This window comes from Fragaria vesca, linkage group LG7 (genome assembly GCF_000184155.1).
Source record: "Fragaria vesca subsp. vesca linkage group LG7, FraVesHawaii_1.0, whole genome shotgun sequence".
Taxonomy (NCBI): Eukaryota; Viridiplantae; Streptophyta; class Magnoliopsida; order Rosales; family Rosaceae; genus Fragaria; species Fragaria vesca.
Window position 1 is genome coordinate 16,762,052 of NC_020497.1, and position 18,981 is coordinate 16,781,032.

An 18,981-nucleotide genomic window follows, 5' to 3' on the forward strand; every position below is an offset into this window, starting at 1 on the left:
TAATAAAAAAAAAACCATGCAGGTCCAATAATCATAGCAAGCACACTTTGAGATGCCCTGAAAAAAACGGAACACTCTGTGATGCCCACAACATGTAATGAAATTAGAGATCATGGCATTCAGTCTACCCTCTAAAAACCCTCTCGCATAGAGTCCCCACTGAACATACAAGACGAGACAAGATTTCATTACGTTCTCGTTCTGTCGCCGTCAGGATATGAACCTCTATGTTAGGGATTGCAATAAAAAAATGTCATAATCAAGCCTTCATAAAAGCCAGCATCAAGATTGCCTTCAGGAATGACAAAAAATTAAGTGAAGGCTTGGGGGGAAATAGAAATCTTGATTCTGTACAGAGTATAATACCCAGAGTTTCCACCAAGTCTCTTGTCACTGTAAAGCACATTAACTGCCTGCACAGAAAAAACATGTTTTAAAACACAAACATAAGAGGAGACTTTGCAAGCAACCAATCAAGGCAAGTACAACATAATGTCACAGCAACAAACCAATCATGCCTAGTTTGGAATAATGAGAATATTGAATATTTATGAAATAGGTAACTAGTTAGATTACCTATGAAGAAATTTAGATGATTCAATTTGATGCAAAATCTTATTATCATATCATTGAAAATAGATATATTTGCACAGATACATAAACAAATATTTATGTTGCTATTGAAGGTGTGGTGGGTACCTGGACATAAGCTACATGGCTGAGACGATGACTCCCAATGTGAACAACAATGAACACGTCCAAAACATTCCTGAACGAACTTGTAACTTCTTCGCTAACAAGCCTCCAGTTAGAATCCTTTGGCTGAACATGAACTTAATATTTTACAAAACAGAGGGTATCTCCCTGAACAAGTCATTACATAACTGTACAATGATCTGAGAGGAAGATCTGCGAAGTAGATACCATTCTGGCTCACCATTTTCTAATGATCTTGGCAAATTTTGTCAATCTTGGAGCAATGTATTCCATTGGCAAAACTTCCTGCAGTAACCAACCTATGAATGCACCTCCTGTTTTTTTGGGCCACTGTGATTTGGGGTCCCAGCTCTGGTTGTTTGTTTTTTTTTTTTTTTTTTTTTGGGCCAGAATCACATACATCAAATCAATATCGTAGCCCCTTCAAGTACATTCAGAAATCAGACCCCAATGAGTATCATGCATTTTGAACATGCCATTTTGAGCATTACAGTGGCAGCATGAAGCTGGGCTTGGGAGCATCTTCTACAAGGTCGAGGAGAATAACGTTTACAAATCTGCATTGCCAGATTACAACCCAGTTCCTAGATCGTTTGCCAGCTGAAGTATGCCACGCATCTGAAGGTATGGATTTTCTAACAGCTTTTCATTGTTGCTCTGCATGGACAAAACAGGTGTCAAAAGACTCAAAATTAGCAGTAATGGAATAATAAAGTAACAATCAGATCTCAAAGCAAATGGAAAGATCTTATTTCTGCCAGGGTTGGCAAAAATTCAAAGCAATCTCTTTTAAAATCTTAACAGTTAGAAATTAACCAGCCATATAACATGACCTTTATAAGGTTATAATGGAACAACCAGAGTGCAGCTTTCAAGCTTGGTCAGCAATCATATTCAAAGATAAGTAGTTCACTACAAAATGGCATTTGTATACTTGGGACACAGGTAAGCTAATTTCATTCAGTCTCTTTGAAACATTCCATACAGGCAGTAACAAGGAATATCTTTACATTAGTAGTTCACTACAAAATGGCACTTGTATCCTATCTACAATGTCATATCATACAGCTTAATGTTTCTTTCTCAGGATTGCAAATTCTAAAACTTGAACCATATCAAAGTAAAAGAATTGGCAATACAGTAATATTAATGCCAAAAAAGGACATTGTTTAAGAACTAAAATTAATGGCAAAAACAGTACAAAGCTCACCTGCTGAGCTCTAACAACGAGATTCTGAAGCATGTGTTGGTACTTTTCAGGTTTCTCTGTCATCATTCGCTGCAAAATACAAAACTAATAAATTAGCAGAATCCATTGAAGCACCTACTCAGTATTTGTACATCGTAGGGGATAAAGCACTCCTACCTTTAAAAGAAAGGCTGAGGAGTAGTATGCTACCCTCGAGTCTGTATCATCTAAGAGTCCCCTGAATTGTTACCAAAAAGTACTCAAATATCAGCCATAGTCGCACACAAAAAAAGAAATAGATAATAAGAAGGAATCACATCAAAGGCAGGCATGGAATTCGAGGATCACCTAAAACATTCTTCCCCTCCAACTTCCCGGAAAGCAGTAGGATCTGCAGTACATTTACCGATAAGAAGTAACAGAAGGGTAACCCGTATGTCAGACGTAGCCCCGGGAAGGTTCCCTCGTCCCTTGCTTCCAACCGCTATACCCAATGCTATATTATCCGTAGCTGCACCGGCAAGTTGAAACAATGGCCAATAGAACAAAGCAGCAGGAACACGTGAACCAGTTGCATGGGAACTATAGCTTGTCCTCGAAGAAGCAGTGCTGCCATTGATTCTGTCCCATGTTCTAGAGGATTGTTACCCTGGCCAGATCTGCCACTAGTTTCTTCGGTAGACGCATCCTGGTAATTATCCTTATCGTCAACCTTCTTATTACCATCCATGCGAAAAAGAACCCTTCCACGATGTGCGTCTTCGCCTACCTCTGTTGCACTTGTAGGAGGAAGAGGAACTCTCAAGCACAATTGAGAGAATAGTATGTCACACATCTGTTTAGAATAAGATAAAACAAGTTAAGGAAAACATTATAATTTTTCATTTTTTCTTTTTTCTTTCTGACAAAAAACGGTACCCGCCAGAACAGTTCATAAACCTTTATTTTTTCAACAAAATAATGTCAAAATCTGAAGCCTCGTCAATTTCTACTAATTTCATATAGCCTTAACAAATACCTAATAAACAAATACTATGGGTTCTCGTGCCCAGCATCATTTCTCTAATGACTTCAAATAGTACTACAGCATATGAATTGCTGAAGTATTGAAGTCAAAAGGTCTAAAATTGTTGGCTTATTAGCAGCCTTTTTCGGTTGCATCTCCCTGAATTGTGACTATGCATCTCTAAAATTTAAAGACCACATGCATAGATCTAGTCAAGATATCCTTAAGCAATTACCTTCAAAATATTCATGCGATCTGTCTCATTTATCTGAAAAACCAAGAACAAGGCACTACTCATGATGTCTATCACTGCATTAGCTTTCTCAAGATGATTATCCGGTGTACACCCTAGCTAGTAAAATAAGCAATTTCAAAGGCCAATCCTGTGGTAATTATAAGAAATCTTTGCTTTAAATTTAAAGAATCCAAATTGCAACTCAGTCCTTTTATTTTAAAATGTTGAACAAAGTTCACTAAAGATGCCAAGAAGATTATACAAGATGGAATAGCATACCATATTTGACTAGGGCTGGATTTAGTGCGTTTACATGCTGTTATTGCCATCAGGTGGGCATGTGCCGCAGAAGAATCAGTAATTGCGGATACTGGTGAAGGTTGCAACAGTTGATCAAGATAAGGCATATCAGCTGTTCCGAAAAACTTCCAAGGTTGACCTTTCATTTTAGCTTTCAAATCTCCTACAAGTAGAGCTGCTACACCTACTTCTAGGAGATTATATGTTCTCATTTCTTGGGAATTTGCAACGCGATCACTTGACAATGGAACATGTAAAGTACTCAAATTAATTAATAAGCAATAGAAGAGAGCTAACAGAAAGACAAACTAAAACTGAAAACTGAAAATGCGATAAAGAACCTCCAACAGAGTTAGAATTTAACAAGCCGTTTCTGAATACCTTTCAGTTAGCAATAATGATGACCGCTGTTCTCCAAGCCAGCGCCACCTGAGAACGTCCAGTGCAAAGCATTCAAGATCTTTCATTCCATCAACCTTTTCAATATTTGATAGGTTCAAAATAGACATAGTTGTGACATCTTTATTCTCCGAAGATTCCCCACTGCGTGCAGGGCTTAGCTGCCCATTGAAGGATCTACTCAACAAAGATGACAAACTCGGAAGGGATTGTCTTGTTGCAGACAGAGCTCCAGAAAAAGCACCCGGGTGGAATGATCGCCTTGGAAGATGTCGAGACACCAGAGAGCGCACATAGTTCAATGACTTCACACAAGTCCCAGAAGCAAATCTAGGTACAGACAAAGGGAGAGTATTTGTAGATGCTGTTGACGCAACCGACTGTGACCATGGAGACAATTTCCGGTTTGGACCAATATCACATTCAGCAATAGTGTTTACACAAAACCGATCAATCTGCAGTAATGTCTCTTCGCTGGGTTTGTACCTTAAAAGAGTAATACAAAAGTCTGTCTCAAAACTCTGAATTTAAAAACATGAAAAAAAAAATCAACAAGAAGATAGAAAATGACACAGAATTTACAAATGTTAGGAGAACTGGTGCAACAAGGGTGAGATACAACATTGCCTACAGGCATCTTTTAATTGTTAAACCCAAGTGACTAAATCCAATGAGTTCAATAGAGGAAAAATAATCTCAAGATATGTAGAACATACCTTAAAAGGTATCGTTTCAAAAGTGGCACACACCTTGCTACAACTGCAGGACTGGCATAAAAGAAAACCAACATCAGGAAAATGGATCAATAGTCTATATACTGCTTGATGGAGAATGCATTGGCAAAAATAAAGATCCAATCAGCAAGTGCAAATGAAGACAATTTACATATATATGGAATACAATAGATGTATATACACACAAACACGCATACTTATGATACATATTTTGTAATCTTATTGTTTCCCATTGGTATGTTCAGTGAGTGTGGGCGCATTACCTAATCTTACCCTATACATACCTTCAACTTATACTAAATGCTACAAAATTTCTTTATCCGTAGTTTTTTACCAAAACCTATATGCCACAAAAGTTTACCCCTGACTTGATCCTTCTATTGCTACTCTCGGTTATGATATATCTATGAATTCAAGTACAACTTACTCTATTTACCACAAAAATTTATATGGTGGGGTGGGAACTTCCCAAAAGAAAAAAAATTGTTACTTTTTAAAGATGATTTTGTTGTTTCCACATTTGTACCCAGGTCAAATCCACAAACATTAATCACTCTGTAGAATAACAAGAAATATACTAGTCTTTGTCTTCATATTCAGAAAGAAGTTTCAAGAGAATGCACATGTCCGCTACACTTATAATTTATGGATCATAAATTCTCACTTTTCCTAGCAACATTCTGTGTATCCTGTTCCTGGATTGTGTGAAGCATTCAAATTAAATCAACGAAAAGAAAATCTATCACCTACAGGAGTTACCTGTGCTCCCTCTCAGGAATAGTATGTTCTAAAATCACACTGTAAGATAAGTCCATCGTTGTTGGGGATGCCAGATAATCATAATCCTGTCAATCATAAGTTTAATTTGTGAAATGCATATTTCAGCTCTTGCAAGATCGAAAAAGATAAGCAACAACAAGATAAAAGAACCTCTCAATAAGATGTTAGCGGTACCAGCTCAGGACAGTCCAGCATCCAGAAAGGGAAATAAAAGAAGGCTACAGCCGGAAAAGTGCTTGATAAACTAGAAATAAAAGAACGGCCACGCAATGCAGTCGTGATCAAAGTTAACAAATCCAATGAACTAATCAACCTTCGAAACAAACCTCACCTAGCATTAGACTTGTCTAACAATTCATCCGGATATCTCCGTCGATATTGCTGTCGCCACCGAAACCTACAAATCCCAAAAACCAAAACACCAAACTAACATGAGCTCCACTAAACACACACACACACACACAAAAAACACAACATCACTCACAGAAAATGAATCTTATCTTCTGGAGATTCTAAAACTCAACTTAAACCCAGCTCAAATCAGCTACTCCATACAGTCTTCCACAATACAAAACAATCAAATTCTCATGCTTTTCATTCATTTCTCTACTAAACCAATCAAAGTTTCACTTTTTTTTCCCTTCAATTAATGAAATTCCGGAGCAAAACACAGTCATCAAATCGCATCTGGATTCAATTTGAGAGATTGAAGATTAGAACTTACGAGAACTCCTGAAATGCATAGACGACGGGGTCGATTCTGGGGATAACAACCGGGAGCCTCTCGAAGAGTACGGAGGCGACGATTTTCTCCGACGACGAAGTCGTGCTGAACCCTCGGCTGAGGGGCCCGCCCAGGCTCGCGATCGATCTTCGCATTCTGAATCGACGGAGTTTTCTGTTTCCGGCGAAAAGCCCTTGTTAAACCCTAAATCACTCACACTCCTACTCTCGGTGTGTCCTCAGATGTAATTGGGGTTTTGATTTTGAATATGTGAAATTATTTACAAGGCCCTCGTTGTTTGCGAAAATTGGTTTTATGCCATCGGTTTTCTTTTTCTATTCTTCGTAAGTCCCTGAATTCTCGTACTATTATTTCATGACTGTTCGACGAGACGACGACCTCTATCTTGAGGTCAACCGGCTCTTGTATAACTCCAGCTTATTCTCGACGGTGGTCCGATCTACCACTTTGTAAGGAAATTTAAAATCAATGTTGACTAAGGAAAACAAAGCACGTTTAAAATCAATGATAACTCAGGAAAACAACGCACATGTAAGGAGTATCTGTAAAATGAACAGAAGGATTCTGATACACATGCAAATACATTGATTTGTTCTGTAATTAGCTTTGATGTTTGATCCAGCTTTTTATTACGCAACAGTGTCATCTACACACACGATCATCTTCAATTTATAGGAAAGTGCATCGGCAACCTTGTTTGCAACAACCTGACAGAGTGTATTCATTTTAAATCTAACATCTTATAATATACAATTTTCTACTAGGGGAAATACTTCATTGGTTTCATTTAACAAGAACCTCATTTCAAAATGCACAATGATGACCCATGAAACCTCAAGCTTTATAAGCATTTCAACACTATATACACACAACAAATCAGCTACAAGTTACACAACGTAAAACATATAACTTATCGAAATATAAGTAATTAATACAAACCTAACTTCATCAGGGGCACCAATCTTCATCACCTAGCAACTAATATCAACATCATTAGAGCTACATAAACATGAAAGAGATAAACTTTAAATCATTGTTTTTAACCAAAGATAGTAAGTAGTAAGTCATGAAAATCAAACACCTAAAATTGACCGCACTGCAAATCTACAATTATTCAAATCGCAGTTTTGTGCCCCAATTTTTTCAATTAAAAATAAGAATGTAGCTGAAGTCATGTGCAAAATAGTGTTCGTTTGGGCTTTTCGTTGGAATTGGTCTAGACTGATAGGTGTGTTTATTCTTATCCCAGCCTTTAATCGAGTTAAATAAGCTTCACATAAGATCCACGTCTAACCCAACCTAATTTTGTCCTGATGAATGCATATTTTAACCCAACCCTCCATCCAACTACTTAATTACACAATTGCTGCATTTGCCCTGGCTCGCCCACTCTCATCACTTCAGACCTTCCCAAATTCTCGTCAACTTCTCGTCAAAATGTCGGGACGTGGCATCCGCGACGCCGTCACCAACACCGAGCACGCCCGCCGGAAAACCGTCACGGCCATGGACGTCGTCTACGCCCTCAAGCGCCAGGGCCGCACCCTTTACGGCGTCGGAGGCTAATTCCGTAACTTCACACCCCAAAATCGAATCTTTCAGACTTCCCGATCTCGCTTTGTAATTGTTTCACCGATCCAATATAGCTTTGCCGTCTTCTCCCTGTTGTTTTGTCCACCAGCTGCTGTGATGTCCATTTCAATCAAAAAATCAATTATTTTTGTTTCTTTTCGTAATTAAAAATTCATGGTGGGAAAAATGAAATTAGTAATGAAAAGCGTGCGACCCAACGGCTCATGAGAACCGCTAAAAAATCCGACGTGGAAAATAATCATCAGCAGGGCCCCACCGTAAAAAGAGGTTAAAGGCGGCCGGGGGACACCGCAGGGAGGAGGAGGCACACATCGTTTTCTCTCTCTTTCTCTAAATGCCCGGTTTTCTGCTTTATCGCTCTCCTCAGAGAGCCAACCGATTCCCAGTGGCATTTTCGTAAATATTCCAGAGCCATGGGCATTTCCTGCGACGACGAAGACGTCGTGATAATCCAGCAGGGGAAGAGCCCCGGCGACCCGACCGTCGTGACAGTCAATTGTCCCGACGAGCCCGGGCTCGGCTGCGACCTCTGCAGGATCGTCCTTCAATTCGGGCTTTGCATTAGCAAAGGAGGTAATAGTAATTAACCAACATTGTGGTGATTTTTTTGGAATTATGAGATTGGATGGGGACTGATTTGTAATTTTTGGGGTGGTGGTGGTAGATTTCACGACGGACGGGAGGTGGTGCTATATAGTGTTGTGGGTGGTGCCGAACGAGAGCTCGATGAAGGTGGATTGGGACAGCTTGAAGGAGAGGCTCCTGTCGGCGTGTCCGTCTTCGTGTTTCTATAAGGTTTACCTGAATATTCAGACCAGTGCTCCGTCGCCGTCGCCGGTTTACTTGTTGAAGTTTTGGTGCTTTGACCAGAGGGGGTCTCTGCATGGTGAGAGTTAGTTGTAATGGCGTTTTTGTCATTTGTGTTTGTTTGTTTGATTGGTTTTGAGTGATGAAGATGGTGTTGTTGATTTGTGTAGATGTTACTAAGGTGCTGTGTGAGCTTGAGATTCTGATTCAGAGAGTGAAAGTTATGCCAACGCCGGATGGGAGGGTTTTGGACCTGTTCTTCATCACTGATTGCTTGTAAGTATTTTCCCGCAAGGATTGAACCTCTCGGTTTTTTGAATTTGCATAATTTGTGGTTGTGTATTGGTAACTCTTCATTATTACTGCAAATCATGATTTGTGGTTGGGTAGTTTTCGGTTAGTGACTTTTAGTACATTGAATTTAGATGCTTAGTTGTGGTGGCTCTTTTCTGATGTGACATTTTGGAGATACTTACTTATGCCCATTAGCATGGTACAATGAATTAGGTTGGCAAATCATCCGAAGATTTGTCTAATCATGTTTTATATTTGATCATCCCCTAGTCGCTTTCATGTTGCTTAGTGTAAATTATCTGGACTGACATTTCTTTGCTCACATTTTGAATTTTTGGGAAAAGTTTGTTGCAACTTGCAACTAGATATGTGATCTTATTGATTTCCCCAACTTTAGTTTCAGTGACTGATAAAAGGCTAGTCTTTGAAATTTCGCAATCATGCTGCAATGAAATAGTATTGTTCGGTTATACATCCCAACAGTGTTTAACACCCTGGTAACATATAATTTTTCAGAGATTTGCTGCACACACAAGAAAGGAGAGATCATATATGTGAACATCTGATGGCTGCCCTAGGAGAGTATTGCATCACCTGTGAGGTTCAGTTGGCAGGGCCTGAATATGAAAGTTTGCAGGGAAATTATTCTCTTCCGTCAGCTATTGCTGAAGAGTTATTTAGCTATCTGCCAACAGATGACAAAGCTTCTTCAAAAGCTCTCAGCCCGAGTTCGGCAACTTTGAAAAACACAAGTATTATGGTGGATAATACACTGAGCCCGGTTCATACATTGCTGAAAATACAATGTGTGGATCAGAAAGGCCTCTTTTATGACATACTAAGGACGTCCAAGGATTGCAACATTCAGGTACTTGTGACAGCTACTTTAGAATTGGCTATGCTAGGTACAATTATTTCCCTTGCACTAGTCAGAGTCTGATAAAGAAAGTATCTTAGTTGTCCTCTTCAGGGCACAGTACTAAACCTATTCAATGTTGCTTTTATGTTCTTCTACTAGGCTAAAGTTTTTAAAAACTTATAATCATATTTGCAACTAGAAATCTCCTGATGTAAGTCTGTTATTTTCATAAAGATTTCCTATGGTAGATTCTCATCTACTGTGAAAGGCATCCGAAACTTGGAACTGTTTATACAGCACAAGGATGGGAAAAAGATTTTAGATCCTGAAAGACAGGTTGCATTGTGTTCTCGGTTGAAAGAGCAGATGCTTCACCCACTGAGAGTGATTGTTGCCAACAAGGGTCCGGATACTGAACTCCTAGTCGCTAATCCAGTTGAGTTATCTGGAAAAGGACGGCCCCTCGTCTTTCATGATGTTACTCTTGCACTGAAAAAGTTGGGATTATCCATTTTCTTGGTAAGAACTTGTGCTGGTTTATTCAGTATATTGCTATTTATTTTTCTTATGAGTACCAAGATTCTCATTCTGATAGTTGTTGATGTGTAGGCTGAAATTGTAAGGCATGCGACTCAAGATTGCCAGTGGGAAGTCTATAGGTTTCTTTTGGATGATAGTCGTGAATTTCCTTTGGGGAGCACAGAAGCTAGAAATAAGATCGAACAAAGAGTTAGAAGAACATTAATGGGATGGTGAGCTGTTACATCTGCTACTCTTTTGATGATTTGCAGTAGCGATCCAGTAAGTTTGGCGTAAGTTTGGCTTACAACAATTCTCGTATCAGAATGATTATAGTTATCTGCAGCAATGTCATGTAGAGTCTACTGGCTAATAATTAAGCAGTAGGAAGTCCGTAGTTGTGTGCTAAGACACTTCTCTGAGACTACAGAACTATGTTTATCTTGAGCCGCAAGGCGCGTCGCTTGAATGTGCAACTTTTGTTATATGTTTCAGACATCTGTATATGTTTCCCTTTATTTTTATCTTGTGCAAGAACTGACATCCTAGCTCTGTAACTTCTGTATACTTGCAAGTTTGAAACACATGCATGTTGTATTTCTATCTTCAAGTGCTTTCTTCTTCACATCTTTCACAAGTAGACCTATATTGATTTGAAGAGATTTAAGCAAAGATTAAACTCAATGAAAATTACTCTTGCAACCCAGCAGTCAGCAGAACATCGAAAATTTCTGTAACAACCTGAAGTTGTTGGCACCAGTTGCTACCCAAAAATAAATAATCAAATAGAGCGTCATGTTCTGGCATAATGGTAGCGCTAAATTACTAATTCACTCGTTGGTTTTGTGTTGTTACCTTCAAAGTTCAAACATTCAGTCTTTGATGAATTTTCAGTTTTCACACAGCGTCATGTTATTTAATTAATTTGATGATACGTTGTTGTTGTTGTTGTTGTTGTTGTTTTTATTTATTTATTTATTTTTATTTTATTTTTTATGAAGAAAGAAATATATTAGATAGAGAAGCCTGTAGGGCATCCACAATATATTTACATTGTCGAAAAGGAAGGCATTAGCAGCCTCCATTGGAACCCTATTGGTTCAAGATCGAATATTATTACAAGAGTTACCTAGATTAGCAAGACCACTTTGATGATATTATGTGCTTGAAAAGATTATACTGCTGTGAAGCGAAGTTCATATTCACCTAAACAAGAAGTAACTCTATACGTCCATACACAATGAGTCAATGACTAAACAAGAAATCATATTTGAGATCATTGTTCTCTATGTAAATGAAGAGATTTTGATATACAAGATTGATACCGAGACCTATCAAGGATTGTGCAAATCCCACTATTTATTCTTCGTTTTATTTTGAACCTTTCAACATGTCTCATGAAGATCATACTAGCTAGAATAGTTTTCCAAATAGATAGCACAGAATCGTTATTATCCTTCAGCAAGTTGGTGAGAGATATCATCACCTATATATCAAGGATCCGAAAATGAATCCCATTATTATCCTTAATAAAAAAAATTGAAAGGATTTTACATTCTTTTAAGTTTAGGGATTTCCCTGATTCGTGTGATAAAGATCATCGTTATCACATTAAGTTAGGGATTTTCGATATCAAATCTACTGATCTAATAGTTGTTACGTACCCCAACTCTAACATTGTACTGTATTAATATTCCATCGATCAGAGTAGTACTCGTTAAACACTTACCCTAACCCTCTTCTCCCAGCTTTCTCTAATATAGCTCAAGTCCTGAGCCTCTCTCCTCTCATGGAGGCAGATACAATGATGGCAACTGCTATGGTGATTGTCCCTCATTATTCAACAGTCATCTCTTTGTATAATTTACCCAAGGTGAAAATGCTACGGCCTCACTTCTGTGCCAATGTTGCCCCATGTGGTAAGTATCACTTCCTTCTTTAACTCTTACAGTGTTGCTCATGAACTATATATGAAGTATGAACCTTGTTTATTATCACATCCAGCTGATGATCATGTAATAAGATTTGCTTGGTGGAACTGCAGGTTCATCATCAGCTAGCAGAGGCTGGGGTCTGTTCATCTGGTGCACCAGTGTGTGAGTACACTGGGAGCACGTCTTGAGGGGTCTGTTGGATCTGATCTCCTTGCTTAGGCCATCCTTGATGTTACCTATGTAGGTTGTTGGATTTGTATTCTCTCTCTTCTCCCTAAACGATAACAGACCACCCCAAATGATTATCTTCTCCTCGTCGTTGCTCCATATTATGCCTGCCGGAGACGATATGTTGTTCGACTTATTCACATCAACTGCCAGTGAAGGTGTCTTTGAATCGGCTGTAGTGTTGGCACTAATGTTATTGTTTCTGGTGACACATATTCTACATTCTATACTTGAAGTATTCTTTGAAGATTTTTGCTTTTGAATTATGTTACATGAAGAATGTAACACCGGTCAACCACACCGGTGGCTCGGAAGAATAGTGTGTTTATTGTTTCAATTTGATATGTTATAGCCTGTAGTTTATGTAAAGAGCTAAAGAATGTGACATTATTGATGTCGATGGAATATAAGTTAAAAAGTTTTTACACTCCTGAGATCCTGTACATGCATAATTTACAACAATGGGACAAAAAAAATAAATAGTATTTGAATGGGAATGTTATCTAACTTCCAACCTCATAATTGAAATGTTTAATATATAGTTTGAACAAAATGATTCGCCTTTCTAAACAATCGCATGGCATAATGACACATTCATACCATACGGGAATATCGTACCATTACACTACGAAGTCCCTACATAAGGGAATTTCGTACTGTTACACTTGGGACAGTCTCGATCATTTTGAGCCTAACTACAAACGAGAATCGACATCCTAGCTTTGTAACTTCTGTATTCTTGCAAGTTTGGAACACATGTATGTTGTCCTTCTATCATCTAAGTGCTTATGTCTTCACATATTTCACAAGTAGACCTATATTGATATGATATTTTGAGGAGATTTAAGCAAGACTTAATGATGAAAAATTCGTGGTGTAAAAACAAGTAAGCTTTTCTACAACAATTCTTGCAAAGCATGCAGCAGAACATCAAATTTTCTGTAACAACCTAAAGTTGTTGCCAATTGTGTTTATGAATCCAACGGGTTGTTACCTAGAAAATAATTCGACGAGGTTCCGGCACACTCCAGATCCACGATGGGACAGGGTGAAAAAACCTAATTTTTGTTCTCAAACCTCGCTTTTTTCTCCATGTACGTGTTTTGATCATGTACATGGAGTGTTTGTTCGTCTTTGATTCTCAATAATTTGTTTTAATGAAAAGGAAATCTCGATAATTTGTAGATTGATCCTATACGAATCGAAGGATTGTGTTATAATTTGTTTTCGGCCTATCTCATAACGATATACCGGTGGTTGAAATCATCTTAACATCCTATAATTACAATCCACATCTTTCAAATTTAAGATGATAAAATGTGACCGATTCTTCCTCATATTATCGAACCAGTATTTTCCTACCAGGTCTCTAGAACTTAAAATCATCGTTATCCCGCATTGATATCATTTGATATAGATTATCACAAACCATTTCTTCTTTTCAAACATCAAATCATCTAGCCGTATCCCATTTGTTGTAAACCAACTCTAACGTAGTGCATGTACCGGATCTTAAACCCTAACCCCTCAATAATTTGGTGATCGATATCATCTTAACTACAGGGATTTTGTATTCTCATATAAATCAAAGATCATCATTATCCCATTTTGATCGGGATCGATATGATTTGATCTACAGATGATCAAGTCCCATTATGATTCTACTTGTCAAATCTCAAGTCTTCAAGACTATTAGGCTAGGGTTTAACCAAACTCTAACCTTATTTAAACCCCTCGATCGTTGATCTTAACACCTCATATTCAATTCTCCCTGCTTTCTATAATCCAGCTCTCCTCTCATGGAGGCAGATGTAATGGTAGTGACTGCTATATGGCTTGTCGCTCATAATTCAGCAATCATCTCTCTGTATAATTCACCGGTGGCGAAAATGCTACGGTGAAATTTTTGTGCAAATGTTGCTCCAAAACGTGGTAAGAGATCAATCCATTTCCTTTTTGTTTATGGTTTAGGGCTTGTAAGTTTGTCATACCCCTTTACAAAGTCTTGCTCAGTAAGTTTTAACTTGCAGAGTCTGTGTTCATGAACAGTCTTCAACTGTATATATGCTCTTATCATTGTATGGAATCAGAAGTTTATAACATTATGTCTTCCATATATAAAAATAAATCCTATTGTAGTTTATGCATTGGTACATATGAGATCTTGTCTTTCATCACATAGAGCTGACCTGATCTGATCCATTACTGAGTGATGAGTTGATAACACAAGACTTTTAATTGTGTGTGTGGAAGTGCAGGTATAGGCGTATAGCTAGCAATGGCTGGGCTGTTAGCTCGTCTGGTTCACCAGTGTGCGGATACACTGGATTCTTAAGGAGGATGGTTTGAGTCATTCAAAAACTTGTCTCTACAACCACAAAGTTAATCAGAAGCCAAATCGCTACGTTGTGAATACACTGGATTCTTAAGGACCGTTGAGTCGTAATCATGGATCTCCCACATGTTTGTCTCTTTGTTTTTAATAAGCAAATCCGTCTGCAAATTTATAAATTATGGAAAAGATGTCAGTCAACTACATTGATCATGTAAATGTTGTAACACTCGTGAGATGTAATAGAGATTTATGTTTCAAATGTTTATCGATCGTGTAAGCGTTGTAAATTGTTTATTTGATTTTCAAAAGCAAAGATGAGAGATGTAACACTAATGAAATCAACAATTAACGAAGCAAATCAGGCAACATTTCAAAGTGATACAAATACTTGGTGTCTAATTACATCATACTAGAATACGTACATTTCAAAATTACACCATTACCATACGTAGGCACGACCAAAAGACACATGTCTATAGGCCGAGAAAAAGAAAAAAGCCCACATGTCCAAACGTTGTCGTTTTGGGATCCAAATGCAAATCACTTACGCAGTTATGCGTTACATGGAGGAAGGAAGTAAATACAAGACTGTCCGCCTCGAATCCCCAAATTTTCAATCGAGGGTTTCCCACTCATACTCTTCTTCATTCTGCGTCTCCACCCTTTTTATCTCTCATATGATATGACGACCTAGGTAAACTACTCCTCCTCAATAATCCATGTTTGGCTCTGTTAATTTTTTGCAACTCAATTCTCTCCCATCAACCTAAGTTGCAATTTTGTTTGATGGGTCGAGATTTGGAAGATGCGGGTGTTTAGAAAAGGTTAAGTTTTAGATACATTGTGAAAATTGAGGTTGAAGAGTGAGATTCGTGGGGTGAAGTTTTCACGACAAGAACACTGAGAGAAGTTTGTAAATTTTGAGTCTATTTTTTAATGTTTCACGTGTTATGTTTGTGTGATTTTGGAATCTGTAAATCTCAGTGAACACCTTGTTTTACTGTTGAAATGGGTGAAATTGATGTGGTGTGGGTTTTTGTATTCTCTTTCTCCCATGTGAAAACCAGTGGTTGATAGGTTGATTGAACAATCTGTTTTTGGTTTTGGTGGTTTTGTTAGGGAGGTTGGAGATTTGATTGCTCGGGAGTGTGGTGCTTGTTCTGGAAATAAGTATACTATTTGTACTACAGTGTTTTAGTTATTTCAGTGAAGGTTTTACTTGGTTGTTTCGAATATGAGCCAAAGCCCGTCACGATCCAGGAGGTTCCGCAGCAGTGAACGTGCATCTTACCGTGATGCCCCATATCCTAGGGAGCGCCGTGTGAATAGGTATCCCAACACATTGTCTTTGAGTCTTTCGTGTTTTATGTGCTCATTTTTTTGCTTGTGTGTTTCTCTGAATGCTATAATGATAATCATAGAACAACTGTTTGTTAACTTCTTGAAGACATCTGTTGTTTTGGTGTAAGATGTGCTGATGTTTAAGAGGATATAGTAGCTTCATGATTATATCTGCAAGAGTATTAGACTGTCAGGAGTTAAGATGTCCATATTGTTATCAAGGTAGATGACTGCTACACAAGAAAAGGTGCATCACAGTTTGACAGACTTGGTGTAGGAGACTGGTTGTGATGTAAATATTTGTTGTGAAATAAATTCAACTGCTACATTAGCTTCATATCATTCATATCATTTATTGAAACATATGGTTTTGTTCCCCTGGTGCTGAGTATCACTTCTGGTGCTTAGGAAGTGCATTACAATAGTGTTTGAGAGGCAAAAATGCGGAAAATACATAACATCAGTGTCTTGGTGTGCTTATGTGATCTGAATAATGGGTAAATTGTCCAGTTACAGTTTGATGCTTCGTCAAATAAGTCTTATTAGGCAGTATGAACAGCTAGAACTTTTTAACTGGAGGAAGGCATTGCAAGAGAATAAACTCTGAAAAAAAGTTAGGAACTTATATTGACAATCATTTCCAGAAACTCAGTATGTTTATTGCTCCCAAATTTTGATGTCATGATATTTGGACTCCATAACTTGGAGATCGTCAATTGTTACTTTTCCTTAGATCTCATTGTATTATGTTACTTCGCAGGAATGATTTTCTTTGCAACAAGTGTAAACGACCAGGGCACTTTGCTAGAGATTGTCCAAATTTGACTGTCTGCAACAACTGTGGACTTCCTGGGTGAGAATTTATAACTTCTGCTGAACCATTTATTTTCTGTAAAAGACAAAAGGTTTAGAATTTTGGTAGATTGGGAACTCTGATAACCATGTAGTGCTAAATCTGCTTTTTGAAAGTGTTTTCGACTACTTTTAAATGCTGTGTTCTTGTATCAGCCACATTGCTGCTGAGTGCAACTCGACTGCTACGTGCTGGAACTGCAAGGAGCCTGGGCATCTTGCAAACCAATGCTCTAACGATCCAGTCTGCCATATGTGCGGTAAGATGGGTCACCTCGCTCGTGATTGCTCAAACCCATCTCTTCCATCCCATGATGCAAGGCTCTGCAACAACTGCTACAAGCCAGGCCACATTGCGGTCGCCTGCACCAACGAGAAAGCCTGCAACAACTGCCGCAAGCCAGGCCACCTTGCACGCGACTGCCCCAACGAGCCCGTCTGCAACATCTGCAATATTTCAGGCCACGTGGCCCGTCACTGCCCCAAGTCAGGCCCGGAATCAAACATGGGAGGAGGCCCTTTCCGTGACATCATCTGCCGCAACTGTGGGCAGCCAGGGCATGTCAGCCGCGAGTGTGTGTCCCTCGTCATCTGCCACAACTGCGGGGGAAGGGGTCACCAGGCTTACGAGTGCCCTTCTGTCCTGATGCATGACCGCGGCATGCGTAGGTACTGAAAGTAGTAGTTCACCACCTAGTCGATTATAGTTTAGGGTTCCGTTCTGTAGGATCTGCTCAGACTCCCATGGTCAATTCAAAAAAGTACAATGCTACTGCATTGGTTTTTAACTTTTTATTATGAATCTATTGCAAATCCTCAATGGAACATCTTCAATTCTATCTATACTATAGTGTTTGTGTCACTCTCAAACATAGATCAGGTCAATTCAAGAAAGATGGCTTTGAATCCCACAGCTTTATATAACACACATATCAACAGAAGCCTCATTTCTGAGAGTGAGGCTTTTTTTCACCAAAACAAAAAATGTGCACGTTGGAGAAGAGAGGCGAGGTCTTCATACTCACTTTAACCGGGTCGGGTGAGCATAGACTCAACCCGACTCTACTAGACGCGATTCGATCCGCTTTGAACCAAGTCCGCGCCGCCGCCACGTCATTCTCCGTGGCCCTGATCACCACCGCGCACGGCAAATTCTTCTCCAACGGCTACGATCTGGACTGGGCCGGGTCGGACAAGGTCCGCGGCGATCTCATGACTTCGAAGCTCCGGTTGGTCGTCGCTGATTTCATCACCCTCCCGTGTCCGACGATCGCCGCTGTCACCGGCCACGCCTCCGCCGCGGGGTTCATTCTCGCGCGGTGTCACGACTACGTTGTGATGAGGAAGGACAGGGGGTTTGTATATATGAGTGAGATGGATATCGCGCTGGTGATTCCGGCTTGGTTTCACGCGCTGGTGAAGAACAAGGTCGGATCGGCGACGGCGGTGAGGGACTTGATGCTGAGAGCGGATAAGGTGACGGCGGCGGTGGCGGTGGAGAAGGGGATTATTGACTTGGCGGTTGTTGGCGAGGAGGAGACGGTTGAGGCGGCGGTTAGGATCGGGGAGGAGTTCGTTAGGAGGAAGTGGAAGGGACACGTGTACGCTGGGAATCGGGTTGGGTTGATGTGGGAGGTTTTGGAGGAGATCCGAAAGCTTGACACTAGCACTGGATCGCGACTCTAGGAATTAGGCCGGGTCGGGTCGGGTCGGATCGGATCGGGCGGGGCATTTCCTTATGAGCTAGCTTTTGTGTTTTAAGTTCTTGTGATATTATCATTGGTCGAAAATAATGACAATTAAGTTGGGATTACTTAAGTATTTAATGAAAATAAAACTTTGTCAAATTACATTGAGGAAGCATCCCAAATCATGAGTGCTAAGATGTTCATAGGGTTCACGTTTATAATATTTCAAATGAAATTAGAGATTTTAATTTCTAAACTGATCTTGATTATATAATTTACAAAGGATCTGATCAGTTGACATGTTAATATGATACTCGTGATACTTCACCAAATTAAGTGTAAATGAACACAAATAATTTACTTGAAATCATGTATTCGTTCGGTTTTAGACTTGTTTGAGGAATTATTGAAATTAAGATAAAACAT

The 18,981-nt window shown here is 39.2% G+C and overlaps 4 protein-coding genes across 4 annotated transcripts; 3 read left to right on the forward strand and 1 right to left on the reverse strand.

Annotated features, from left to right (window-relative positions):
* Window positions 1-135: 135 nt before the first annotated feature.
* LOC101293436 lies at window positions 136-6,321 on the reverse strand. Its single transcript, XM_004307487.1, has 11 exons — window positions 6,085-6,321; window positions 5,535-5,757; window positions 5,340-5,425; window positions 4,563-4,613; window positions 3,829-4,332; window positions 3,427-3,684; window positions 2,255-2,741; window positions 2,084-2,144; window positions 1,928-1,996; window positions 700-1,374; window positions 136-413 (listed from the first exon to the last, which is right to left on the reverse strand). Coding segments are annotated over exons 2-7 (921 nt in total). The 5' UTR covers window positions 5,556-5,757; window positions 6,085-6,321; the 3' UTR covers window positions 136-413; window positions 700-1,374; window positions 1,928-1,996; window positions 2,084-2,144; window positions 2,255-2,740.
* A 1,683-nt stretch (window positions 6,322-8,004) lies between these two features.
* Window positions 8,005-10,810, forward strand: LOC101293138. The gene is made up of 6 exons (XM_004307486.1): window positions 8,005-8,271; window positions 8,363-8,584; window positions 8,676-8,781; window positions 9,316-9,667; window positions 9,893-10,177; window positions 10,268-10,810. The coding sequence occupies exons 1-6, from the start codon at window positions 8,112-8,114 to the stop codon at window positions 10,412-10,414; spliced, it is 1,272 nt and encodes a 423-aa protein (XP_004307534.1). The 5' UTR covers window positions 8,005-8,111; the 3' UTR covers window positions 10,415-10,810.
* A 4,422-nt stretch (window positions 10,811-15,232) lies between these two features.
* LOC101293724 (zinc finger protein GIS2-like) lies at window positions 15,233-17,709 on the forward strand. The gene is made up of 4 exons (XM_004307488.1): window positions 15,233-15,368; window positions 15,794-16,003; window positions 16,776-16,868; window positions 17,024-17,709. The coding sequence occupies exons 2-4, from the start codon at window positions 15,909-15,911 to the stop codon at window positions 17,541-17,543; spliced, it is 708 nt and encodes a 235-aa protein (XP_004307536.1). The 5' UTR covers window positions 15,233-15,368; window positions 15,794-15,908; the 3' UTR covers window positions 17,544-17,709.
* Window positions 17,710-17,813: 104 nt separating this feature from the next.
* Window positions 17,814-18,734, forward strand: LOC101294016. The gene has a single exon (XM_004307489.1). It carries the CDS (start codon window positions 17,852-17,854, stop codon window positions 18,551-18,553), a length of 702 nt encoding a protein of 233 aa, XP_004307537.1. The 5' UTR covers window positions 17,814-17,851; the 3' UTR covers window positions 18,554-18,734.
* The last annotated feature ends 247 nt before the right edge of the window (window positions 18,735-18,981 follow it).